General features: G+C 37.1%; 4 protein-coding genes across 5 annotated transcripts; 1 reads left to right on the top strand and 3 right to left on the bottom strand.

Annotated features, from left to right (window-relative positions):
• Window positions 1-478: 478 nt before the first annotated feature.
• On the bottom strand, window positions 479-18,558 carry LOC110384064 (uncharacterized). The gene is made up of 22 exons (XM_064034107.1): window positions 17,156-18,558; window positions 16,214-16,366; window positions 15,918-16,030; window positions 15,685-15,835; window positions 15,153-15,285; window positions 14,412-14,542; window positions 13,868-14,071; window positions 13,381-13,524; window positions 12,948-13,112; window positions 12,613-12,745; window positions 12,282-12,416; window positions 11,729-11,936; window positions 11,024-11,189; window positions 7,098-7,262; window positions 5,023-6,820; window positions 4,746-4,944; window positions 4,152-4,335; window positions 3,832-4,010; window positions 3,210-3,403; window positions 2,445-2,639; window positions 1,050-2,363; window positions 479-951 (listed from the first exon to the last, which is right to left on the bottom strand). Exons 1-22 carry the CDS (start codon window positions 18,002-18,004, stop codon window positions 776-778), a joined length of 7,089 nt encoding a protein of 2,362 aa, XP_063890177.1. The 5' UTR covers window positions 18,005-18,558; the 3' UTR covers window positions 479-775.
• Window positions 18,559-19,451: 893 nt separating this feature from the next.
• Window positions 19,452-20,754, bottom strand: LOC110384117 (NADH dehydrogenase [ubiquinone] 1 beta subcomplex subunit 7). The gene is made up of 3 exons (XM_021345223.3): window positions 20,494-20,754; window positions 20,041-20,209; window positions 19,452-19,604 (listed from the first exon to the last, which is right to left on the bottom strand). The coding sequence occupies exons 1-3, from the start codon at window positions 20,600-20,602 to the stop codon at window positions 19,526-19,528; spliced, it is 357 nt and encodes a 118-aa protein (XP_021200898.1). The 5' UTR covers window positions 20,603-20,754; the 3' UTR covers window positions 19,452-19,525.
• LOC110384115 (serine/threonine-protein kinase Nek8) lies at window positions 20,143-22,624 on the top strand. Of its 2 annotated transcripts, none has more exons than XM_064034261.1 (6): window positions 20,143-20,276; window positions 21,263-21,353; window positions 21,425-21,595; window positions 21,675-21,835; window positions 21,912-22,062; window positions 22,343-22,624. In XM_064034261.1, the coding sequence occupies exons 2-6, from the start codon at window positions 21,300-21,302 to the stop codon at window positions 22,583-22,585; spliced, it is 780 nt and encodes a 259-aa protein (XP_063890331.1). In that variant the 5' UTR covers window positions 20,143-20,276; window positions 21,263-21,299; the 3' UTR covers window positions 22,586-22,624. The 2 variants fall into 2 exon arrangements, with proteins under 2 accessions (XP_063890331.1, XP_021200896.3); XM_021345221.3 differs by lacking the exon at window positions 20,143-20,276 and adding an exon at window positions 21,008-21,165.
• On the bottom strand, window positions 22,618-25,176 carry LOC110384116 (U2 small nuclear ribonucleoprotein A'). The gene is made up of 6 exons (XM_021345222.3): window positions 24,972-25,176; window positions 24,672-24,819; window positions 24,189-24,353; window positions 23,880-24,064; window positions 23,549-23,698; window positions 22,618-23,076 (listed from the first exon to the last, which is right to left on the bottom strand). The coding sequence occupies exons 1-6, from the start codon at window positions 25,051-25,053 to the stop codon at window positions 23,030-23,032; spliced, it is 777 nt and encodes a 258-aa protein (XP_021200897.3). The 5' UTR covers window positions 25,054-25,176; the 3' UTR covers window positions 22,618-23,029.
• Between the last annotated feature and the right edge of the window lie 1,046 nt (window positions 25,177-26,222).

Genomic DNA, 26,222 nt, shown 5'->3' with positions numbered 1-26,222 from the left:
ATTTTTTACATCATATTTCATAGTAAGTACTTAAGAATAATCACATATCATATCGAAACTGTTGATGAATATATAAATAAGTTTAAAAAATATGTATACAATTTTGCATTTAAATTAAATATCTACAATCATAAATCTTTCACAAGCTTCCAATTTTGTGACTAATACTTTCCAGTAATTTTCATACTTTAGAAAATCAGGGCATAGTTGTACAAGGAATTCGTCTTCATTAAATTAACTGTTTATTGATTATAATGTAATTTTAAGTATTTGTATGGATATTACGGTGAAAATTTTATGCTATTCAAATTAAATGTTTTGATTCTACAAAATCATTTCTAAAGTTAAAACTCCCTAGTTATCGATATCTATTGATTAAAAATTCCATAGACATAGATTGATAAACATATGTAAGGGGATGCTAAAATTCGTCTCATTTTGGTATAATTAAAAATGGAATTTCCAGAAAGTATTTCAAATACATTCACATCAAGATTATTGTGAATGGATTTAGTATCATTAGTTACCGGTACATATGACAGAAATATGGGTCAGACACTTACAGCATAAAAGAGAATAAATATAATACGGAGAATAGACCCGGCGGGGCTCATCGAGCTTCGTCGGGAGTCAAACGATTGAAAATTTAAAGCCACGCTCACTCGACCGGGAAGCGAGTCAATCGTTCTAAAGGAACACTCGGTCACGCACGACAATGTCTACACTGAATATGGTCACACTCGAGACTTTCGCACTAGTCAGCAGTCAGTCGCGTCTACCACTGGGAGTTGGGAGGCAGGTAGCCTTCGGGTGCGTACGCCGGAGCCGGCGGCGCTCCTGCATAGGGTGGCACCGCGCCCCCGGGCCCTGCGTACCCCGGGTAGTACGCGCCGCCACCGTACCCGCCGTAGTACGCGGGCGTCGGGTACGCGCCGTAGCCCATGCCGTAACCTGACAAAATAAATGTATTATACGTACTACTCAATAGTGCTCAAGTATAATTACAAACTACTTAAATGGTTTTAGAATAAAAAGTTATGCGCAATTACCTGGGTACTGAGCGTAATGGCCTTCCGGAGGTGGATTTCCAACAGGATAAGCTTGTCCTGGCGGCGGCACGGGCGGTCCGGGCGGGCCATGTGCCAAGGGTCCAGGGATAGGAGACTTGGACAAGTCTGCGGGCACGGCTGTGCCGCCACTCATCATGGCGGGGTGGCTGAGGCTGAGCGGCATGGCGGGGGAAGGCTTCATGTGCGCGTGCGCGGGCTCGTGACGAGGCATAAGTCGCGGGTGCGAGGCCACGCTCTCTAGTGGCGCGGTGGGCGCGGCCAGTGGCGCCGGCGACGGCTTGCGCAATCGCGGGGCCGCCGTAGGACCCAACAAGCTCGACACGCTATGTGGCATGGGAGCTGGCGCTGGTGCAGGAGCCATAGCCTCAGGCACGGCGTCAGGTTTTACCGGCGACCGTCGCTTCTTAGTCTTAGCGCCTGCCTTCTCTTCACCAGTAGGAGAATACGACTGCGTAATATCGTCCAAGTTCTTACGGAAATCCGGCATGCCCTCTTTGTTCAACACACTTGCTGTTCTTTCTAGCTGACTTAGACTCGATTCTAGTGATGGCCGTCCGCCTGGCCTCTGATGCCTATAATTTTTAAGAGGATTTATCTTCCTTTCGACGGCCTCAGCAGAGCGCTGAGAATCTGCCGCGTCTACTTTAGACATATCTGGTACTTTTGTTAATTCCAAAGCATTTTCCTCTGTCGTTCTATTCTCTAGAGCGTCTTCTGATGGCAATTTTTCATCTGTTGTCAAGACGATGGGTTCTGCCTCAGGTTTTGATTCCTTTTCACTTGTCGGAGGTTGACTTGGCTTTTCTGGTTCACTGGGCTTAGGAGGTTCTTGAGTTTCTGGTTTATTTTTCTCTTGTTCCGCATCAGAGGTGGGTTTTGATTGCTGTTGCTTATTTTCGTCCTCTTCGTCGCTATCTAATACTTGAGTGTCTTCATCGGAATTTACTTCCATCTTGCTGGTGGACCCAGACTCATTGCTGTCTGCTTCAGATTTCTTGGGCTCTCTGGGTATTTTTGTTATACTCACCGACCCGGGTAAGTTCGGTCGCATTAACCTGCCCTGTAACGGGGACTTAGGGCGCATGCCTGAATAGGACCTTAGTTCACCCAATCGACTCCTAATGTCAGATATTTTTTGACCAGGCATCATGGGTCTCATTTTGTTCTGCCCTATTATAGAAGGCCTTATAACTCTATGGAACCCGGGTCTTGGACCCGTTTTAGATGTAATAGTAATTGCAGAATTGTTCTTTAGTGACCCTGGTATGTTTGTAATTGGACGACTTGCAATGACTAGAATAAGAAAAAAGATTTATTGGCACACATTTTAATTTATATAAAAATATTTACGAAATTATTTTCAGGTTTACATACCTTTCTTTCCTAAGGGGTTGTTATCTTTATTATCCCCTTTTTGTCCTAAGCCTTTAAATGATGTTTTGATGGCAATAATTTTACCAGACTCTAATTGCATGTAAATTCCCTTAGGTGATTTCAATACCATGACTCGCTGTCCTGCCTTCAGAACTATGTTAGTCTTTTCAGCCGAGTTTGTGGGTATCACAACATCTGTAAAAGAAATCAAGTGTTACTCTTCTGCTTTTTTTAGCTTGATATTTAATTCTTAATTCTACTTCTTCAATCGCTGTTATTAAGCCAATGTTGTGACTTAACCGACAACAATAGTACATAGCCATTGAATGTTACATGGTTCACGCCGAACCTACTGGCTACCGTCGGCAGTACGGCAGTACGCACTGTACGGCACGCTGTACGCAGTAGACACAACACTTACCGAGCGGCAGCGTCATCTCCTGCGCAGTCATGCCCTGCCGGCGCCACACGTCGGCGGGGATCCACCGCGCGCCGTGCTGCATGGGCCGCACTGACGCGACCGGCCTCTGCACTAGACTGCCGTCGCAGTACGCACTGTACGGCACGCTGTACGCAGTAGACACAACACTTACCGAGCGGCAGCGTCATCTCCTGCGCAGTCATGCCCTGCCGGCGCCACACGTCGGCGGGGATCCACCGCGCGCCGTGCTGCATGGGCCGCACTGACGCGACCGGCCTCTGCACTAGACTGCCGTCGCAGTACGCACTGTACGGCACGCTGTACGCAGTAGACACAACACTTACCGAGCGGCAGCGTCATCTCCTGCGCAGTCATGCCCTGCCGGCGCCACACGTCGGCGGGGATCCACCGCGCGCCGTGCTGCATGGGCCGCACTGACGCGACCGGCCTCTGCACTAGACTGCCGTCGGCAGTACGCACTGTACGGTATGCTGTGGTGGGTTTGGGAGCGAGTGCTGCTTTCTTCTCTAGTTCGTACCTGGATTGGACATAAAAATTTTAAAGACTAAGTTAAGTGTGCATCTACACGGTGCAAGTTAACAAGACGTGCAAGTGACAAGAGCACGCGGGTGGGTATTTTGCTTTGGTACATGCGCGACTCGCTGGACGTTTTAAAATACATGTAACCTGCGCATGTGCCTCAACATGCAGAAGCTACTTACACCGTGTAGATGCACCCTAAAGGTACTTTTTATAGACGAGCAAGTTAAACAATGGCAAACACGATTTTTTTCAGAGTTGCGGTTTGAGAATTTTGCAGCTGGTGGCATCGACAGAAAGGGCACTTTTTCATATTTACTTACTTATGGACATATTTTTTTCTGTTATACGTTACACACAATTAGAAACCAATATCCTCCACAATTCTTATACCAATTGTTAAACAATAAAAAAATTGAAACTCACCCTCTTTGCGCTAGCCTCTTTTCGGCACTAGATAGCTTCTTTTCCTTCCTATCAACTAATAACGACTCGTGTTGGAAGGGCTCCTTGCTCAACATCCTCCCGTGTTGCGATATGACGCCTTGCATCAACACGTCTATGTACTTATCTTTGTGCTCAGATAGATCTTTGATTTCAGTTTCCTAAAATAATAAGGTTACAAGAGTGTTTAAAAATAAGATAAATTAAATACATACAACGAGGTCCAATACATAAGGAATAAGGCAAAATATACTCTTCGAAATTAAATTAATGGTTGAAGTCAAAATACTTTTTCAACTTACCTTTTCGTCATTATCAAAGCACAGATTTGTGATTTCCTTCATAGACAGGACAGCGTCCGGATTGCACTCGTCGACAACGCGATCAGCCATGCCTTGCTTATTTATCTGACGATCATAGATCTTCTTCTCGAGACAACAGTCCATTACGAAACGATACACAAAGCAGGGTTTTCTTTGTCCATATCTAAATAGGAATTAAACTACATGTCATAATATATTCTTGACACAACAATAAAGTGAATGCAAATTTAGCCTATCTACACATTCAGGAGCAACCGAAGTTCCTCTGTTAAGTGGGGTCAACTGAAAGATGACTTATGTCTATAATAAAATCCAATAAGCGAGGATCGGACATATAACTTAAGCACCTAAAATACGCAGCAATGGAAAAATGGTTAAATCAGGGTATCACAGGTACATATTATGTAGTACATAAAGGGCTCAAGAAGGAACATGGTGGGTTTTAATCTATAACAGTCTGACACTCCCTCACGATGCATCCACAGAGGGAGGGGTCATTTGATGATTTCCCGTCAAAAAAAGGTATCAGCCCTTTAAAAAATAACCTGCGAGAAAAGTGTATTAAGTACTTGCCTATAAACACGACAAACAGCTTGCGTGTCGTGGCAAGGATTCCAACTGGCGTCGAATACAATGACTCTGTTAGCTCCCACAAGATTGATGCCGAGAGACCCGGCGCGAGTCGAGACGAGGAACAAATATATGTGCGGGTTTGCATTAAATTCGTTTATGAGCTTCTCGCGCTCTAAAGCGTGCGTGGAACCATCCAAACCTGTGAATATTCAAACAATTAAATATTATGAAATCATCAATGTAAGTGAAAAATTTAATAAGCTAGAATAATACTCACGATAATAGTTTGTATTTCTCTCCCAAAGACAATTAGTCCCCGGAATGTAGTTCTTTTCTAAAAAGTCTTCAATGAGATTCAATGTGAATAAACTCTGGCTAAACAACAGTAGCCTATCTCCAAGCTTTATGCTTTCATTCAAAATGTAAAAGAATAATTCCATTTTTGCAGAATTTTCAATAATGCCAGGAATGTAATCTTTAAGCAATTCGGCTGCCCAATCATACGTCATCTCTTCGGCTTTCTTTACCATCGCTAACTCTTCTTCCCTATTCATCTTCTCTTCTTTCTCACTTTCTTCAGATTCAGAATCCTCATTATTCTTTTCTTTGGAAGTCTTCCTATCACTACGCCCCTTAGCTTTCGCTTTACTCTTTGCCTTAGACTTTTTACTATCCTTGCCTTTACCCTTCTGTTTACCTTTACCCTTAGTTATTTCATCCTCAGATTCCGATCCATCACTTTTCCCTGCTTCTTTATCCTTAGAATCTTTATCTTTCTTTTTGGCAGGATCAGCAGGTTTGGGGTCTTTCAAAAATAGAGGTTGATTCTTAAATGCCTTCTTAGGGTCATCTTTTACTATTTTCTTTGTATCCAAATCTTCTATTTTAACCTCACCATCAGACTCCGATTTAATTTCAGTTTTCTCTTCAGCTTTAAGTTTATCAAGTTCAGTCTTTATTTCTGTGATAGGCCACGATGTTACTGGACTGCCTGAACTGGCACTGTTCAAAGGTGGTTTGGTCTCAAGATGAGGGGGGAAGTTCGGATATGAGCAAGGATAATTATTCCCATTCGAGTTATTTTCTTGTTGCTCTGGATAAGAAGGTGTAGTGGTTGGATATCCATAACTCGGATTACCAAATTGTCCAGGATTTGTGTTCTGCGTTTGTGCAACATTAGGTTCGGTTTTGATTTCAGGGGGATAATTGCCAGGAACTGTATTAGGTTCATTTTTGATAGCAGGTTGAGTTGGCACGTTGGGATCATTTTGATTAGAATTGGAAGGCATGTTGTTGGGGAAGCCCGGGTAGCTGGGAGGATGGTTGTCGTACTGATTATAAGGAGTGGAATTATTCCCATACCCAGAAGTGTTAGCGGCATAGGGAGGAGGATATGGTTGATTGGGATATCCCTGAGACCCAGAGTTATTAGGATAAGATCCTTGTGGCGCGTTTGAGTTATACTCAGAGTATCCAGGGTGATTATGATACCCTTGGTATGGTGGTCTCTGCTGACTGCCTGAGTAACTCTCTTGATTATTTGAGTACGGTTGCATCGCGTTACTCGGATAAGGCGTTTGTTCATTTGACGGCGCATTATAATTCGGTGGGTAATGCTGAGAATTATTATATTCGGGAGGAGGATTGCCTCTAAAGTCTTGGGGTGTTTGATTATTTTGTTGATACTGAGGGTTGTTATAGTATCCAGAATTTCCATAGTAATTGCCGTTACCCCAATAGTTTTGGTTATAACCTTGTCCACTCTCAGGAGGCATGTTTTGCGGATACTGATTAGGGTAGTTATTTCCATATGGTGGTTGCTGCTGATAATAATTGCTGTCATAGTTCTGATTGTACCCTTGGTTAGGCGGGTAATAACCCGGACCTGGGTTCTGATAATTATGGTATGGAGGGTAAGACCCAGATGGTTGGTCTGGTCTGAAGGCGTTTGGCGGTGGACCGTAAGGGGCATTTGGATATGCCGCGTTACCGTAAATGTTAGCGTCAGAACGAGGAACCATAGGACCAGTAGTTGTGTTAGGCGGAATGGTCGCTGCTGGTTTTTTGGAGGCGCCCTAAAATAAAGAGATAATAATGTTTGGTTGTACACATAAAAATTGAGCAATATCGCGAATATCACTTTCGCCCAGTTTAAGTTACCTACTTATATGTTCCAGTTTATGAAACACATACATATAACATAAGGTACGCTGAGGTGGATTTGGGAGAATAGTCTAGTTACTTTTTTTGCATAAACTATCAGATTATACAGTTGAAAGTGGGACGAACAATGTTATTAGCTATGCTCAAGTATCGTTCTGAAAATTCTAAGTTTCTTCTACCATCACTTACCCGTGGTTTCCCGGGTCTTCGTCCAGGTTGCGCTTTATTGTTTCGTGCGCGACCGGCTTTAGTTACGCCCCCAATCTCTTCTAAATCTAGATCCTCTTCAATAGCGGCATTTACCTCACTACGCTTTCTCAGGAAATTGTACAGGACATCTGGGTGATTCCAAATCTAAAAAACAATCTCAATATTATGCGGCAAAAGTATAGTGTGTACATATGGTTGTATGTCTTTTAGGAAAAGATTTTGATGAAACTTTGCAATAGGGACATTTCACGTGAAGCGGACAAGGAAAAAAAAGTGAGGTTCTGAAAATCGACCACATTCGGCCCATTTGTACTTCTAGTAGGTATGAATGTGTACGCAAAATATTTTTTTTGTATAGTGTATATTTACCAAGTTATAGGTTTCAAAAGAATTGTCGTTGATTGGTACTACAATTTTTCGAAAGTAATTTTTCGAATATAACAAATCTACTAAAAAATATTTTACATAGCGATACATATTAAAAATATACTGTTCTTTTTGACAGTAAAAAAAAATTCAAAAATTAAAAAAAAATTGATGGCCAAAACCGGAAGTAAACTTTTCAAACCAGAATTACAGTCACTTCGACCAATTAAAAAAAAAAAAAAATTTTTCAAAATATAGCTTAAACGATAATGAAAGTACACTAGAAAATTTAAAATGGGATCTCTATTAGTTTAGGCGGTACGTTGAATAATATACACCCGCGTCGCAAGGGGCGTCATATGTAGCACTTGCAAGGTTGAGCAGTTTGCGCGATATTGCAACTTTATTAATATTCTATATCGTTTTAGCGTATATTTAACCTCATTTAATGATATGAAATAAGTTTTATTAATTTTTATTAATATAATATAAAAATAGGGAAATTATAAGTGTAGCCACAAAATTATTTATTGGACACATGTTTAAACTTCTAATTTTATAACTAAGCAACGGGGAAATGACATAGCCTCTAATAAACTAATTCGTCTTTTTTTACAACGCCAACTAAATATTCTATTGAAAGCTTCAAGTAAAGATCATCAATTATTGTAACTTGTCCTTCTTATTTATACATTGTCATCTAATTTACTAACTCGGCCTCGTCTTTAGTATATTGCCATTTAAAACCTTCAATTAAAAAACATTGTATTAAAAATTGAAGTTAGTGACGAAAAAGAATTGCTGCAAAACCGACTCCCCGTAGTCTTGTCTGCCCTACCCCTAGAGTGCAATTCAAAACCGCGTAGGCGCGGAGGGGCGAGGCAGCCTGCGAGCTGAGGCGCAGGTAGTTTTAACGCTCGCCGATGCGGCTGAGGCTGGCCGGCTGAGCCGGCCAGCAAGCCGAAGCTGCGGTGGTGAGCTTTAAAACCATCTGCGACGATAAGCTCGCATGGGACCGCCGGAGCCCCGCAGCACCGGAGCCGTGACAGAAGCGATGCTTGCTGCATGTTGCTTGCTTACATTTTAAACGTACTGAGTTAAAAAATTTGAAGCTAATTAAATATATTTTATGATGTCATTTAATAGTATTTTAGAAGTTTACTGTTAGAATGCATGCTACAAATTTAGATGCTAAAAAATAACCATCATGCTGAGTTGTATTTAGAGTGGTTTACTTAGAAGATAACTAGTGGCTGAGATAGTATTATTAAGATGCTCGTTAATTGTGGCTGACTTAATAATTTAGAAGGCAAAATGACTTTTTGGGGGCGAATAATGATATTAAAAAGAAGCCTGTTTGATTAGGGGTATGATTTAAGCTGTCACCAATTTAATTCATTTTGTGTTTCTTAAATAATAGGGTTTGCCCTCAAAATAGTAGATTTGTCACCAAAATGTATCACCAAACAATATAAAATCAATTCCACAGTAAATTACCGAAAATCATGGAGATATGGGGTCAAGTACCAAATAAATGGTTTTGTATGTATTATAATAGGTTTGTCCTAATAGTATTTAAGCAAACTAATTAAAAGAGATCACCAATAAATCATATATTATATCACTATAAAATTTCATGAAGGTCTAAAAATGTAGGGTGGTCGTCATCATCCTTTCAACCAAAAGAGTCTACTACTTAACTGGCCATGTGCCTCTCCCAAGGGTCTTAATTTCCACAGGTAGTATAAATATATTTAAATTAAATATCTAGCTGAATAGTAAATAAAACACTTAATTAAAGTCAAAATAATCAATATTTATTGTTAAAAATAACAGTCACTAAATAATCAGCGCTGGTTTGGATTTTGAAGGGCTACAACCTACAACCCATTCGTTGAGGCCCGAAAGCGCACCAATTTGTCTCCCTTCCCTTCCTCTTCCCTTTGAACATATTTTCATTAAAATTATAAACTGATGTATTAAATTGGTAACTAATACATTATTTTAATAACTGAACGAAATAAAATGTAACTACTGTATTGGTGACAAAATAACAAATAAAAAGGAGTCGCAGTCAGGGATCGATTAATCGATTTATTTGGTGACAGATCTACCATTTTGAGCACCAAGCTATTATTTAAGTAATAAAACTATTATTATAAGAACGAAGTTTATATTCATGTAAGGCACTACAATTTTATTGGTAATCCATCTCATATTTTACACATTATATTTACAATAATTTGGTAATTCATACCTGGGAACACTCTTTGTTTATCTGAGAACGAAAATATTTCGTGGCGATAGATCTATTTATTAGGTGATACAACTTGATGACAAATATAAATTTTGGTGACAAAAAATATAGTTCCCTTTGATTAGCACCCATAAAAATATAACTACATAAAGGTGGGTGCAGACTAAGTAACATAACATGTTATACGACATTGCTATATAACATGTTTCGAAGAAACATGAAAGAAACAAGAAAAAACGTTTTTGGAGCAGTAGAAAAGTTTTATTATTTGCGAAACGTGACTAATAGCCCCAGTCACGTTCTTCGAAACATGTTATATAGCAATGTCGTATAACATGTTATGTTACTTAGTCTGCACCCACCTTTATGTAGTTATATTTTTATATTATATTAATAAAAATTAATAAAACTTATTTCATATCATTAAATGAGGTTAAATATACGCTAAAACGATATAGAATATTAATAAAGTTGCAATATCGCGCAAACTGCTCAACCTTGCAAGTGCTACATATGACGCCCCTTGCGACGCGGGTGTATATTATTCAACGTACCGCCTAAACTAATAGAGATCCCATTTTAAATTTTCTAGTGTACTTTCATTATCGTTTAAGCTATATTTTGAAAATTTTTTTTTTTTTTTTAATTGGTCGAAGTGACTGTAATTCTGGTTTGAAAAGTTTACTTCCGGTTTTGGCCATCAATTTTTTTTTAATTTTTGAATTTTTTTTTACTGTCAAAAAGAACAGTATATTTTTAATATGTATCGCTATGTAAAATATTTTTTAGTAGATTTGTTATATTCGAAAAATTACTTTCGAAAAATTGTAGTACCAATCAACGACAATTCTTTTGAAACCTATAACTTGGTAAATATACACTATACAAAAAAAATATTTTGCGTACACATTCATACCTACTAGAAGTACAAATGGGCCGAATGTGGTCGATTTTCAGAACCTCACTTTTTTTTCCTTGTCCGCTTCACGTGAAATGTCCCAATAACGTAGCTTATACATGAAAATAACTGATGCACTATCCACGCTATCCAGGGGCGTAATTTCCCGAAGAGAAAGGTTGAAAACGCAGGTGGTAATGTAATTTTTTTTTGTTTCAAGTAAAACAAAAGTTCATTTGTAATTTTTAGGTCAATATACATATTTGAGAAAGAAACGCACATCAAATCACACATAGTAAATACGGAAAAGTCAAAAGAAATAAGAAATTACTTTCCCTATGGTTTATAGAATGTCTACATAATAAACAGATGTACCAAACATACCTTGCAACAAATAGCGAAAGCTTTCAAAGGATTTGGCACTGATGTGGAACGAACGACTTCGTTCATGAACCTGTCGTACAGTTTACGTTGAAGCGGCGTCATTCGAACTAGGAGAACGTATTCTTCCTTTTGGGGCAGCGTGGATTGTAGAACGGCATGAGACCGTCTGAAAAATATATTTAATAAAACATAGGTACTTTGAAAAAAATTCATATCCGAATGATGATATGAAATAGTAGTAGAGTAATTTTTATGTCCCGCTGGCTGTTATACCTAATACAATGCCCTTGCTTGTCAAGTATAGTAAAACCTACCATTGCCTTTTAGAGTAATAAAAAAAGCAATTATAGGTATCGGCACGAATCTTGAGCTCTGACCTACATCTGCGCAGAAGTGATTTTATTAGCAAAAAACCAATCCCGAGTGACGGCTATGACGCGATGCACTGCAGGCCAATCACCGCTTTAGCCCGCCCCCGCGCCTCACTTCATACCACAAAAGGGACCCAATAAATTACTTCTGCGCAGGTGAAGGTCAGAGCTCAAGATTCGTGCCGATGACTATACCTTATTTCAGAAATACAACAACTAAGCATATAAACCTTATGAAGAGAAAATAGATTTTTCACAACCCAGTAACATAAACTGAATCACATTGTAAATATAGTGCAAAATATTAAGTAAGTAGTTTACACTACTAGCTTACCTTTGTACAAAACCAACGAGTAAAGAATGCAGCACATGGGCCCTATATCTCATGAGCCTTATATCCTGTGGCGTAGAATCTATACACTGGCCGTTCTGAATCGGCCGCTCGAACATGTTACAAAACTCCGTCTTGCTACCCAAGTAGTTCGGACGAACGAAGTCAACCATACACCAGTATTCCAGCAAGTTATTTTGTAAAGGATAGCCTGGAAAAATAATGCGAGTTATAAGACCAGTTTCACCAGTTACTGCCAAACTCTCTGATAACCTATCTATATATGATGAAACTAAATTTTGGTTTCACAGTTATCTGGCAGAAATTATAAGCGGACTATATCTGGCAGATGCAATAACCATCGGACATCTAACTAACACTATCGGTTACCACTGAAACTGGCCAATAGACTTGTAAACATTGACTATTGAGTCGAAAGTTGTCTTTGCTTCTCTAAACAAACGACATTCGAAATTTAAATTTCAGTATTGAGCCATAGAGACTACTTTTAACAATAAGAACTCATTAGTTAATTTTATGTTGATTTTTACAGTACCTGTTAGGACAACTCTTCGCTTAGTCCGCATTTGCTTTAATGCATATGAGATATTTGAATGAGAGTTCTTAATTCGATGTCCTTCGTCACATATTACCAAGTCAGGTCCTGGCTTTACTAATGCTTCATACATTTCTGTAAAAAAAGAATTTCTCATTACCTCAACTATAGCAAATAATTATCCATTCCTTGGGTACTCAAAGGCCACCACCACTGCAAGTACGTAGGGATAAAATATTGTGTATTTTATATGTATTTGACTTCAGTGTGGTGCCTATATACCTTATAACAGATATGTAAAGTTATGGTATGATAAGCTAAGCTATCTCACCGTCTAAAAGTTTCTTATCCTCATCATTAGCAGTGTCCTCCTTTTTCTCTTCTTTCTTAATATCATTAGTGATATCATCCGTCTTCGCTTGACTGTCACCATCATCTTTATCTAGTTTTGACTCTTCAGAAGCCTAGACGAAATATTAACAAACATGTTAGACCCATTATATAAATGAATGAATCTGTTTTGTTGCATGTCATTGAAGTTTAATTTTAAAAAGTATGTTATTAGAGAATTTTAGAAGTCTTTTAAAAAGTCAGTTCATAAAATCCTAAAATAAAGGCTTTTCCATATATACTTTTGTGTGAATGTCTACATACTTTGGACTTTACCTGCGTATCATCAGGAGTCTCCAGTTTTTTCTCCTCTTTCTCTTTTTCGGCTTCCAACTTGAGATCTGCTTTCTTTTTCTTACGAGGTTTCTTGTCTTTTTTCATACTGAGTAGTCTGTATAACTCATAGCCTATCATAAGGACTCCGCCTGTTGTTGTCCAATCCTATGAAAATAATAAATTATTAAAACTTTAATTCGTAGTTCTTTAAAAGTAGATTAATATGTATATTCGTATGGACGAAAGGGGACTTAACCTATACCATGGAGGAAGGTAAGATAGGTATCACAGTCCCAAGATAGAAGATACCAAGTCCATTCCAGATACGTAGGGAAACAAAAAATGTTTTAATTTTCTTTGAACCCAGATATAAATATTACCTACTCAATTCATTCTAATAAGTTTAGGGACGTAAAAATTACAAGTACTATACCTTTACAACTTTAGCTCGCATTTGCAATGTTTTATGACTATCGTTGAGCACGTAGATAGGGAAGTTCCTCGGCCGCACTTCACCGTGCGCCGACAAAGGACTCGTGCTAGCGTCTACAGGCAACCACATGTTAAACTCTGCTACCTGAAACATTATACAGATAATATTAAATTCAAATTGAAAATTTATTTCTTCTCATTTTGGAAAACAGCATTTTTTCAATGTAAGAATTTACAAAAGACAGGGCCCAAAACCCCCAAACTTCACCACTTCCTATGTGTTTTTGCTGGGAAGAAGACGTGGTGCAACAAACTCTGTATGTAGGTTAGAAGAACCTTTAAACAATATTTAAAACTCCTTGAATAATTCTGTCTAATTTAATATGCGCTCAGGCTATTGACGATTGTTCTACGCGAATGACTTCAATTCTGTATGAATACCTACAGGTATCATATTACCATCATCACAGTAACATATAAAAACTCACCCAATTTTGAAGCGTATTAATCGGCATGATACACAACACCGTTTTTGAAGTTGTGTGTCTCAGAAATATATCACAGAAGCAAACGATTTGTAACGTCTTGCCGAGACCCATTGAATGTGCCAATATACAGCCGAAGCCCGTTGATGTCGAAAATCGCTCAACAGATTCTATAATGTTATCGAACAGAAATCTCACTCCGCCAATCTGGAACACAGACATTTCAAGGAAGTGTTTATTGGCATGTATGTATTGAGATCGAAAACTGAACATTTTAATACAAATGTTTCTCGATGCATGATAATGTACTGGTGTATTATAAACTGACATTTTGCATGGTTATCGAACTGTAGGTATCGTATATTCGTATTTAATGATGAAATATGATAATTAATATTAAAAAGCTCCATAGCTAATTACACCAGTCTCTTATCTTCTTTGAGGAACAGAATTCACCCATACTGCCTTGCCTTTACAAGCTCCCGTCTCTCTTAGTCTAGCGATTTTAAAACTTATTTAATAATTATACAGACAGCATGATAATCACCTGATGAGGTTTAATAACCCTAGCAATTTGTGGAGCTAAGAATATATCCTCCTCATTTTCTGGATGACCAATATTGATTTGTACACGCCCTTGTTCATCTGGGATGTTATACGCATCGTTCACATGGAGACCTTAAAAGCAAAAACAAATATTTTCATACATGAAATTCCTTTTTCAATTTTTTTGGTGAGTTCCTTCAAAATGTTCATAATTTAAGAATTCTCTTCACCATATTTCACATGCTTATTATATGAACTTTTTACGTTGTCTGAAAGTTCTTTGAATATTGAAGACAACACTTCACGAAATTACGTAAACGTGAAAAGAAAAAGCTTACGTTTTATGAATCATACATCGTACGTCATACTCTTTGGTGTAAGCGGCTGTTAGAAAAAGAAAATACAACCATGAATCACAACAGTAACAATGGCGATTATAAAATAAATAAAAACCCTAGTGCTGGACTCTGTGTCTGATAGGCAACAGCTTGTTAGGAACTGTTTTTTGTGGAGGAAAAGTTATGCTATTCGACACAGCACAGTTGGGGTCAACCAAAGTTTAAAAAGTAACTCTGCTATGAAGACACAATTTCAACACACAATAATGTTTATGTTTTCTGCTTGTGTGATAAATTACACAGCTAACTATGTTATCAATCTGATCTATGTTTCAGTCACCACAAAGCAACTTGAAACTCAGTTAGAAGTTACTCTATTATGATATCCAATTAAAGAGTCTTACCTGAGTTACCAGGATCCTCTTCGGCTTCAGGACTAGGCGGCACTTCTGAATCTGATAGCATTATGCAATCATCAGAATCAGATGACGAAGACGAAGACTCCTCGCCGCTGCTGCTATCAACTATCTCTACAACCTACACATCAAAACTTTATGTTAACATTTGTAATGTATTAAGATTTATGTGATGAAAATTAATCAAGATAATTATGGTACACTAGGGACATATTTTAGACTAGGCCTAGTTTCGCTGGTTACTTATGAGCTTCAGTGAATTATCTGACAGTTAATACTGTTCATCTAATTTCTGCCAGACATTGGTATCTGAAACCTGTAAAACCAGTTATAGTTTATCTGTCAGATAATTCCTGATTCCTTGTTCCTGATAGGCTATCAGCGACTTTATCGGTAACTGGTGAAACTGGCCTTATACATGATTATTCAAGTAGATTGTTGAATATGTGAGCTCAAACGTAATTCTATAAATGATGAATATTGCACAGTGAAAATTGCTTAAAATTCAACAAATCCTGACCTCCTTCTTATCAGCCTTCTGATCAGGTTTCCCTGGTTTCTGGGCCCCAGAAGTTGTAGGTTTCACCAGCTTTGTCACTTCAACTTGTCCTGCTTTAACTGTCTTTTTGGTTTCACCTGATGGTAATTTTACTAGTACTGTGTTTGGTAAGCTAAAAGAACAGACAGAAATTAGTTTTTCAGTATTTACATAATAGTAATGTACTAGATATATTTGAATGTCCAATAACATACTTAAGCTTTTGTCCAGGAAGAGACTTTTTCAAAAGCGATGATCCTCCTTGCAACAGCGATATGGTCTTCTGGTGTATTTTATTTTGTCTATTAATTGCTATTTGTCTTTGTACCTGTTTGAAAAATTACAAACATATGATTATACAGTAAATTGTTACTCAATGAAATACATCATTATGTACAAGGAAAATATGGTTTATTAGACATCTGATACTTATTAGATAGATTAATTGACCCTGCAAATTATGTATGGTCACATAATTATTAAATTATCTGTGGAGTTTTTATGTGTATACCTCTCTGATGATCCTCTGTTGTTCCTGAACTCGAGCCAATCTCTCCGACTCCTGTCGCTGGGCAGCCAGAGTGGACGCATCCAAGTTCTTTTCATCCATGACTTCCCTGATATTTCGGCGCACATTTAGAGCACTGCTGTTCACTGGTTTTTTCTGCAATAATATTAATATTTATAATCATAATTATATTGAATTATGTAAATAGTTTCATATTACATGCTGTGATGTTTCTCACATATTTATGTATGGTAAGGGAACTTTTTTACTGTAGGAAATCTGTAACATGATTAATAAAGTACATTATGATGCATTATGTCCTGACATATGTTTCATTCTATCCCTATTCTAGATTTAATGTATAGGTATAACATTAGTACATGTGTAAGCAAGAAAATTTAGATTTCCTGTATTTGTCTCTTATCTGAATAGATCCTTTCAGGCATAAGACTTTTTACACCATTCTTGATATGCAATTGTTCCATGTGAGTACCATATTGTTATTTGAACTTGCAATAAATATGGGTAGCTAAAGCCAGTATTCCTATGCAGGACTCATTCACCTCTATGGTAGCCTTATCTAATATTTGTATGAATGTCAATATGATTACAAGGAGTTTTACAATAAACCCTGATACAACTAAAATATTATCAAGACAATGTTAGTAAACAAATAATTACGATCATGTCTTGTGTTAATTCATATATTGGCAGCAGATCAAAAGTCTGTTCACAATAAAAGTTACAACCATGCATACTGTTTATGTTATTTCTACTGCATTTTATCACTACTAACAGAAATTACAGTAAACCTAGCTTTTATGACTGAATTTAGTACTGACCTGATTGTTTTAGATATTACTATGAAAAGGATTGCTTCAGACCCATTGTTTACATACGATAACCACAAAATTATATGTATACATAATATAATTCAAAACTCACCTCATCTTCACCTTCAGGCTTCTTTTCTCCATCTTTTGAAGACTCCCCACTTTCATCCTCCTTTTTAACAATAGGCTTGACACTAATCTCACCCATTTCTTTCAATTTCTCCGTTATATCAAAGTCCTGACTGCTGTCTTCTTGTTTGATATCTAACAATTCTTCTGCAGTTTTCTCTGGACATAACTCACTCTCTTCCACTTCAGCTATTTCAACATTTTTATTATCTAGGTCTCCCTCATCAATAATGTCACTAATTGAGAGAGTTTTAGGTTGTTCTTCTTCTTCATCTTGTTCTTGCTCCGGCTGCTCTGGTTGTTCTACTTTAACCTGCGGTTCAGGGCACGGAGGAGGTTCCTCAGGAGGTTTGGTTGTTGTTTGTGACTCCTTTTTAGCCTCCACAAAATCACCTGTCTCGGGGTCAATGAAACTCTCATTCTCTTCATTCAATTCCTGCACAGCACTGGGGTTCACGACAAACTCCTCTTCTGACAAACCATCACTATCTGTTTTACTGTCTTCACTTGAAAAATCACTTAACTCTAAGATGTTGTTTCCAACTAAGCTGCGAATTGTTATTCCTGTGTCCTTTTTGAGTTTTTTCGTGAAATCATGAAAGTTCTTCACAGCTTCCATCTTCCTCTTGTGGCTCATAGGCCTGGGCCGAGGAGCCGCGCGCCTCCGTGCATTCATAGCAGCTGCCTGAGCAAAGTGGGCTCGTTGTATTCTAGCGATAGTCTCGTCGTCGTCCTCGCTGTCTACCACTTCCTCCTCAGAATCCTCCTCTTCCTCTTGCATGTTGCCCTTCATTTTATTCCTCACTGAACTCGTGCCGCCGGCATCATCCATGACAATAAACTAATTCTTTATATTTCAATTTCACTAAAACCTATCGCAAGTCATCATTTTAACGTCGTATTTAATTGATTGATATCCTTAATACACTGGTTTGTTGTTATGAAGACAGGCTTATTTCATGAATGGAAAATAATTTTCTAAGACACAAACAATCTTTTTCAGGATAGGTCTTTGTAGCACTTTTACAGGACGCTGCATTAAATATCCAAGGGAATACGCCGGATGACACAATTATTCACATAGCTCGCCCGATCAGATCAAGAAATAGTACTTATCATCATGTTCGATTTTAATTATCGATAGTAAAATAATGTCTGCAATTAAAATTTAGGAAGCCATTACTTCCGCAATAAATAGCCTATTCAACTATTCGTATAGAATTTGTGTATTCGACAAGCGTGTTTACAAAAATTGTGGATGGGCGACTACGTCACAAAATGTCACGAAGACTTTATTGGTGATGATCATTAGAGTATTTAATTGCAAATTCCCTTGTGCGAAACGTCTGTGTAACTCTCATTACAGCATCTCGAACTTGCCATTGAAAATGCATCCTTGTTGAACCAAAACAATGCGTTAAAAATTGTAACAGCAACTGTTTTTGGTTCATGGCAACATTATTGATTTTCTCCATGGGGTTGACATATCATTTAATTGTCTATGAAACGGTTTAGATACCATAGTGCACAGTTTAGAGAGGTCCGCCAGTGTATTTTTAATTTTGTTTGCGAATTTTGCAAAACAACTAGATAAAGTTGTTATCATAATTATAACTAATGAAACCACATTTATGTTCATGTGAAGCTCAGTAATTATTTATTGCTATAGAGGTATTCCTTTCATCAGAGAATATCAGGATCAGGATTACGCACAAGATGGAAGGTAGTTGTAATTATTAATAAAGATTTTGTCTTGATTGTAGACAGACAAGGATTTTAAAATAACTAATTATTACAAAGAAGAATGTCTAGACGCCTTTCCGTTTCTAAAAGAAAACTACATAAAATATACAGACGTGAGACAGTAGTGCCATCTTGACCCTGAAGAGGGTATCAAATAAAAGGGTGGGAGCACAATGTGGGGATGTTTTTCAAATTACCTATTTAGTAAGATCCTGAGATTGCAGCGTGTAGAAAGAAAATTTTGTAAGCTCGTCTAGTTTTACATTCAAAGAAATGGTAGCTAGTTATAAATATTAGCTCCACATAAAAACTTTTTATGTGGAGCATTACCTATTTATTTTGTTATCAACGTAATTTCCTATTTTAGACTCTTAATAGAAGATTTTGGCAACATAATATTAAACAGACATTTTGTAAGTTCTTTTTGGTGGTCAGTCCAAGAAGGTTGTTCTGTTCCGTTGTAAAAAGGAAAAAAAGAAATGGATTAACAAATTACACAAGGAGAATAGGGGTTTTATAAACAAATAATATTAAGCGGTTTTTACGGTCTATTTACACCCTTTTACAACATAATTTTCTAATAAATATGATGGATATAAAACAAATTCTTTTATGCAACACCAACAAGCCGCTTTTCACGAAGCCGGAGACGACGCTCGCGTTCAAATTCTTTCATGCGGATTATATAGCTGTAACAATGGATTATTATGTAGTCACTGCTGCACTTATTACTTTTGTAAAAAGAATATTTCTAACTCTTGTTTGGAAAAGTCTTTCGAGGGCAAAATTTTATGAACCTAAATAAGAGTTAGATTTTATGTTAACTTAGCCTCAATACTAACAGCATAACAACCTTCTTTAAAACATTGTATAGGACAAACTCTTCAGATTAATTTTGAAAAGCCATTTGGTTAACATTATAAGAAAAATAATGTCAATGTGACAAAAACAAATCATATTAGTGTTAAATGTTTTTGTGATAAAACTGATAGACAAGTTTATGGTAAAACCTAAATTAAGCTTTCTAAAAGCTTAATTTTATGAATCTCCTAACCCAAAAAAGCAAGACTTGAAACTGGTAATAATTTTATAATGTACAAATGAGTTACGAGTGTGTGGACATACTCATCCTTTTCGCAGGTCAAATAGGCATGTCTCTCATGGGCACACTTGTACAAGAGTGGCATATTCTTGTAGCGGCACGACTGGTAGTCCAGCAAGTAATGAGCACAGTAGTCACGGTTTTGATGTGGGATCTTGGCAGAAATTAGATCTTCCTCACGAGCAACCATTACTGAAAAAAAACAGTTGTCCATATAAAGTATTTGCTTTGTTGGAGAATCATCTTTTAATAAGTGAAAGTAGGTACTAATCTTCTGTTGACTCAGTATTGTATTTTAATTTAAATTGTGTCTTTAATTTCCAAACATTTCAAGTATCAATAACACTTTGTTTTGACTGCGACATAACCTAAACAAAAATTATGTAACTCTTGCTTTTGATTGAATTTATAACATAGAATACTGAAAACAAGATCTAAAAGTAAGAGTTCGTTATCGGGCGTAATTTACACTTTACCTCTTGGTTTTCGCTCTTGATCAAATCCGATATGAGGGTCGAATGTTGGTTGATCGTTCATTTGAAGACCAACATTCCGTGTGCCCAAAGTTCCCATAATTTGACCCATTTTTCTGGTCCAGGTATTTTTTCTTGATAGTAATTAACAAATAAGGCCTTTACGAGCCTTAGGCCTTAAATTATTTACAAATTTTGATTTTATATCCAGCTGATTGGGAAAAGTCAGGCAGCGCTAGAGATGCGCTACCTAGTGTTGTGAGATAATTGTTTATATCGACTAACTTGCGCTGTAGATGTAGTAGAGTCGCGTATGTACATATATTTATTGTAAAAATACGTGAATATTTTGTCCTCTCTATAATATCACTGCCGCTGCTGCAAATCAATACTTGTATTCAGTGAGGATAACAGAATTTAATCTATGAGTCTACAATAAAAAATTGAAATCCTCTATTCCTTCTCTATACAATTGAGTCCATCACTAAAAGTGTTACTCGAAAGCGGGTAGTTCAAAATATTTGTTTGTTATTCTAATGGTGACCGATTTCAATGCCTTTCAATTTAATTAAGTAAAGCAATGTTAGTATAAGCAATAAAAATGGACTGTATAACAAAACGATTTAAAAATCAAAACTTGAATGTCTTGAAAACAGTCGGTAAAGGGACTTACGGGTACGTACACGTTATTTATAAGACTTGTAGCAAAGGGATGATTGATACTCATTTGTTATACTCAGTACAATGTAAAGCTTTATTTCGTGATTTTCAGAAATGTATATTTATGTGAAAAGCGAGATAGTCCTCAGATGACGATAGTTAAGGATATAGAATTAAATATTAAGCTTCAAGATCATAAACAGGTACATAACTGCTTCTTGCAACTCTATAAAGAGGTAGCCAGTAGTTATATTTAGATAGTTTAATTTTTCAGGATATAGCAAATGAAGTCAAGATTTTATCCTCCCTGAATCACGCGAATATCATAAAATTGTATGCATGTTACTACACTGATAATCATGTTATGATATCCATGGAATATGCCACTAGCGGGAATCTAGCGGAGTATATGTATCAGAGGTGTCCCAACTTATTGCAACAACAGGTGAGTGGGTACCTACTAAGAAGGATATATTTATTTTTCGTTGTCTCACTTTTTTTTAATTTATTGTTATGGTTAACAGGAAATACTTTTTTATTTTTGCCAAGTTCTGTTAGGAGTAAACTACATCCATAGTAAAAATATAATTCATCGAGATTTAAAAGCAGAAAATATTCTCTTGACTGGCAAAAATGGTGTAGTGGTCAAGATAGGTGACTTCGGAATATCTAAAATGTTGGCGAGGTGGGTAGATGTCAGCAAAGTTGTTTACATATCATAAGGGTAATTTAAGTGTTAAAGTATTATTAAATCTTTTCAGTGCTAAGAAAACATCGACTGTTATAGGCACGCCTTATTACTTGGCCCCAGAATTGTGCGAAGGTAAACCATATTGTAACAAAAGTGACGTATGGGCGCTTGGTTGTTTACTTTATGAAATGTGTACACACAAGAGGGCATTTGATGCTGAGGTAAGCTCACCATAAAAATATTATGTATGTACACAGTTTTCAGGCAGAGAGGGATATGGTCGTTTCTTACTCGAGAGTACGGTGTGCCCCTTCCGCCTTCCAGAAATACATTTACTTACCCTATTTAGCTTAAACCAAGATATGATGAAAAACGTTAAAGGTTGCAAAAATTGCTCCTGTTTATCCTTAGAATTTGCAAACGTATTATTACCATATTCGTTCCTGGCCTACAACGGCAGCGTCATGCCAAGTGCACTAATATTTATTTTTTGGTTTGCAGACACTAGTTGGCTTAGTGAAGGCCATTACGAGCGGCAACGTTCATCCCATTGATTTGACTATATATGACAGAAGCATGCAGGACATCGTTGACGCAATGCTTTCAATATTGCCTGATAAAAGGCCTTCTATAAAAGATTTAATTGGACGAATGGTACTTCTACCTGATATTTATACTGTGTATTTAGATGCTGGCAATGACGAATTATTATATTTAAAGGCAAAACAATTTTTATATAAATGACAATTAAATCGTGAAAATAAATAATAAGACAATTTGATGGGATTTTTTTTTTATTGGAAAAATAGAAGTAAACAGTTGTAGTATGGAGTTCTTTTCAGGTAACATCGTAAAACCAGTAGATATAAAAATGGCTTTTCATGAAATTGGGTTATGCCACCTTGGCATATGCACTCAAAAACAGTGCTTATTTGTGAAATTCTGTAATACTTGTAGCAGTTTCTGTATTAGGAGTAGGTATCTGTTCTTTCACTCAATAACCTTTTAGTGTAGTATCAGTCTTAAAAGCTAAATATGTAGTGTAGAACTCAACTCTGTTCTTACCAGCTTAACATAATCGCAATCCGTTTGATTAAAACTAAGAAAAAAAAGTAAATATCATGCTGTATTATCTGTTCTATACAGCAAAATAAGGAAAGTCTGTAATTTTTGTTGTAGTTAACCTCTTTACTGGCCATTTGTTTGATCCGTCTCCATCTCCTCCTCTTCATCTTCTGGAATCATAAGAATTCGTACATTTGGTTGTCGGTTCTCAAAAATATTTAAACTTCCCCATATCTGCTCATAGTCAGAAGACTGATTGGATGATTGGAACAGAGAGACAAAAAGAAAAGTTCTCAAAAATAAGTAAAGCTGCTCAAATTCTCAATTTGGACCTAAAAGTGAAATTTGGTATAGCCACAGTGATTAAATCAGTATCTCTGCTTAAGAAAACATCTGTGGCATAGGTGGCACAAGACTGGATTGGGATGTGTCCACAACTATTCTGTCAAGAATACACCACTAAAGGAATGACTGTTCAGATGGAGAACAGAAAGGATGAGTTGCACCATTTAATCAGCCGTGAAATAGCCGCCCAATGGTTAAATCAATGGTTCAGTAATAGTTGACTGGTGCAACTCACTGTAAGACGCTTGATAATGACAATTTGAATACTATTCAAAGCTATATAATAATGAATCTTACGTTGGCCATTTGGCTGTGCTGACGGTTGTAATGGTTTCTGTCCGGGAATCTGGCCTGACTGAAGCATTCTCGTCAACCTCTCCACTTCTTGCAGAGATGAAGCATTCTTGATGGCTTCACGAATCTTATGGATCTCTTGTGGAGTGAGGTCTGTAACAGAAACAAGTTAAATCTTACTGAACACACTAAATACAAGCTCCTTGTGGATACATAAAGGTTTAAACTCTCCAAAAAGTCTCTAAGGAGTAATATCAGTTTTCTTATATTTTGTGTCCAGATTAAATCAAATAAAATTGTTATATAACAAAAAGGTAAATAAATATAAACTTACTTGTAACTTTGGGATCAGGCATATTTCCACCAGGAACAAACGTCTTTGCCTTTCTCGTAATTTCTTTCTGCATCTCTTTTCCTTTTTTACTTTTGAACAATGCATTCGCTTCATCTCTTTCTTTTTGTTTAATTTTTCTAAAATCTAGTAACCTGAGCTCTGGGAATTTGAAAGCCACATATGCTCTAAAAAACAAAAGGGACAAAGTGAGCAAAGAGGAGTTATTGTTTCTGAGCTATGTACTTGGAACTCACACCAAGCAGTTTTGTCAACACATTTTACTTATTACAGAGGGAAAATGACATTTACCTGTAATGCTGTTTGTTTGAGACTGGGTTATGCAGCAGCGACAGTGCTCTGAGCTTAGGCAGTGTGACTAGAGGGTCTAAATCACCCAATTCACTAATATTGTTGTTTGTCAACACCAGAGACTCCAAATTAGGTATGTATTGCTCCAAATTTTCACCGATTCTCCTGTAATTAAAATATGTAGGTTTATTATGACCATATGAACTATAATTTTATATGAAATCTATACTAATATTATAAAGCTGAAGAGTTTGTTTGTTTGTATGAATGCGCTAATCTCAGGAACTACTGGTCCGATTTGAAAATTTCTTTTAGTGTTAGATAGCCCATTTATCGAGGAAGGCTATAGGCTTTTTATCCCGGTACGGGAAGTAGTTCCCGCGGGATGCGGGTGTAACCGCTGGCAGAAGCTAGTAAGGGATAAATAAGCTAGTTAATGTTTTCTGAGTGCTGGTGGGTAGTTGTATGTATTTCAGTACTTACACAATTCTGTTGTTATTTAACAACAAGCATTTGATCCTTTTTAGTAGCGGGAATCCGTCCAGTTTCCTGATATCATTATCTGAGAAGTCGATGGTGTCGAACTGGTCTAATGTAGCGCCCATATTCTCAATTTGCGGTATTTTGTAACCTATAAGGCGGGAAGATAGATATAGATAGACAGATAGTGAGAATGCAAATTAAATACATAAAAATATAATATCATTGCGTTCATCTATATAAATTAAGATATTAATATGATATTAAATACAAAATTCCCTAATCTCAAGTCCAAATACTAACCTCTAAGATCTAATTCGCGATCACGACATGGATTCATGTATTGCATAGAGTTTTGTATCAACTCTGTCGTAAGCTTAACCATTTTGGATGATTAACTAAAACACTGATAGAATTAATTAATACTTCGATAGTTACACAAAATACGGCAAAACGAATATTTATTTTCGTAGCGTTGCGTCGCGTCGTAGCATCGTCGCATTTGTCAAAATTGTCAAATTGATTTTGAAGTTTCGTTGAACAGTGTTGCCAAAGCTCTAAATCTATATATCTAAAAAAGTTACGTCTTTCTATACATACAAATGTATCTTTTTTTCATTTGGACCAACTGATTTGATTTTTTTAAAATTTCATTTGAAAGGATAATCTTCCCGATTAGTATCTTTGTCATCCAGGTCTCCATGGTCAGATAGGATTTGGAAACCTGAGAGTTGAGGGAACTCTTCAATTGTATTACGTGTTAGGGCTTAATTTATTCGTATTAAGTACCTGAGAATTTTACTATACATTGCCATTGCGCGGAGTGCGGATGAAGTGTATGAACTTACACGAACTTAGATACGTTGATTTTGAACACCGGCACTTGTAAGGAAGAAACCAGCAGTCGTCAGTCAGTAGGTAACAGGTAGCGGTACCGATAGCTTACCGTGTGATACCCCTATTTCCTTAGCTGGCATCCATGTACGCCGCACACTTCGCACACAGGACGGCTCGGCCCTATCTATACGTATACCTACGAAAAATATATGAATGCTTGTAAAAAATGTATGAATACGAGCATATAAATTTAATATAGTAGAATGGGGAAATAGGTAGTATATCTATAGCTTTACATTGGTGCCTCTGGCTTTGAGGCCCTCCCTGCACTTTATAGGAAAAATGTTTAACGTTAAGGACTTTAAGCCTTTTCTAAATGAAAGATATGGTAATGAGTTCAACCCCTAATCTTTTTTGTGCATAAGGCGTAGCAAGGGCTCTTGACGAGTAATGTCTCCGGTAGCCGGTAATAATGCGTGATTGGGGAGATTGAAAGAGATTAAGGGGCTTGTATCGTAAGCCTGTTTCAGCAAGCATTCAGATACGCAGTTACGCACCATTTCACTACCACTGAATAGGCACTATAGGTACCTACACTCAGCTACATACAGGGTGTGTCGTTCACAATCACATTAAATCTAATCACATATACTTTATGATATTCATGGCGAATTGTAAAAAAAATAAGCTAATCCATTCAGTGGTTTAGCCACAGGA

The sequence above is a fragment of the Helicoverpa armigera genome, chromosome 4 (assembly GCF_030705265.1).
Source record: "Helicoverpa armigera isolate CAAS_96S chromosome 4, ASM3070526v1, whole genome shotgun sequence".
In the NCBI taxonomy this organism is placed as follows: Eukaryota; Metazoa; Arthropoda; class Insecta; order Lepidoptera; family Noctuidae; genus Helicoverpa; species Helicoverpa armigera.
The sequence above is the reverse complement of the archived record's forward strand: the minus strand, read 5'-3'. Positions and strand labels throughout refer to the sequence as shown.

Coding starts and splice junctions, on each gene's coding strand:
- LOC110384064 (XM_064034107.1), bottom strand. CDS start 18,004: ATGGATGATGCCGGCGGCACGAGTTCAGTGAGGAATAAAATGAAGGGC. Junction 6,821..7,097: donor GAAGACCCGGGAAACCACGG/GTAAGTGATGGT, acceptor TCTTTATTTTAG/GGCGCCTCCAAAAAACCAGC. Junction 3,404..3,831: donor AAGAGGCTAGCGCAAAGAGG/GTGAGTTTCAAT, acceptor TGTCCAATCCAG/GTACGAACTAGAGAAGAAAG.
- LOC110384117 (XM_021345223.3), bottom strand. CDS start 20,602: ATGGGTCAAATTATGGGAACTTTGGGCACACGGAATGTTGGTCTTCAA. Junction 20,210..20,493: donor TCAAGAGCGAAAACCAAGAG/GTAAAGTGTAAA, acceptor GTTTTTTTTCAG/TAATGGTTGCTCGTGAGGAA. Junction 19,605..20,040: donor TTGACCTGCGAAAAGGATGA/GTATGTCCACAC, acceptor CCATTGTTACAG/CTATATAATCCGCATGAAAG.
- LOC110384115 (XM_021345221.3), top strand. CDS start 21,092: ATGGACTGTATAACAAAACGATTTAAAAATCAAAACTTGAATGTCTTG. Junction 21,354..21,424: donor AGCTTCAAGATCATAAACAG/GTACATAACTGC, acceptor TTAATTTTTCAG/GATATAGCAAATGAAGTCAA. Junction 21,836..21,911: donor ATATCTAAAATGTTGGCGAG/GTGGGTAGATGT, acceptor AAATCTTTTCAG/TGCTAAGAAAACATCGACTG.
- LOC110384116 (XM_021345222.3), bottom strand. CDS start 25,053: ATGGTTAAGCTTACGACAGAGTTGATACAAAACTCTATGCAATACATG. Junction 23,699..23,879: donor GCCTGATCCCAAAGTTACAA/GTAAGTTTATAT, acceptor TTTCTGTTACAG/ACCTCACTCCACAAGAGATC. Junction 23,077..23,548: donor AGCACAGCCAAATGGCCAAC/GTAAGATTCATT, acceptor TTATGATTCCAG/AAGATGAAGAGGAGGAGATG.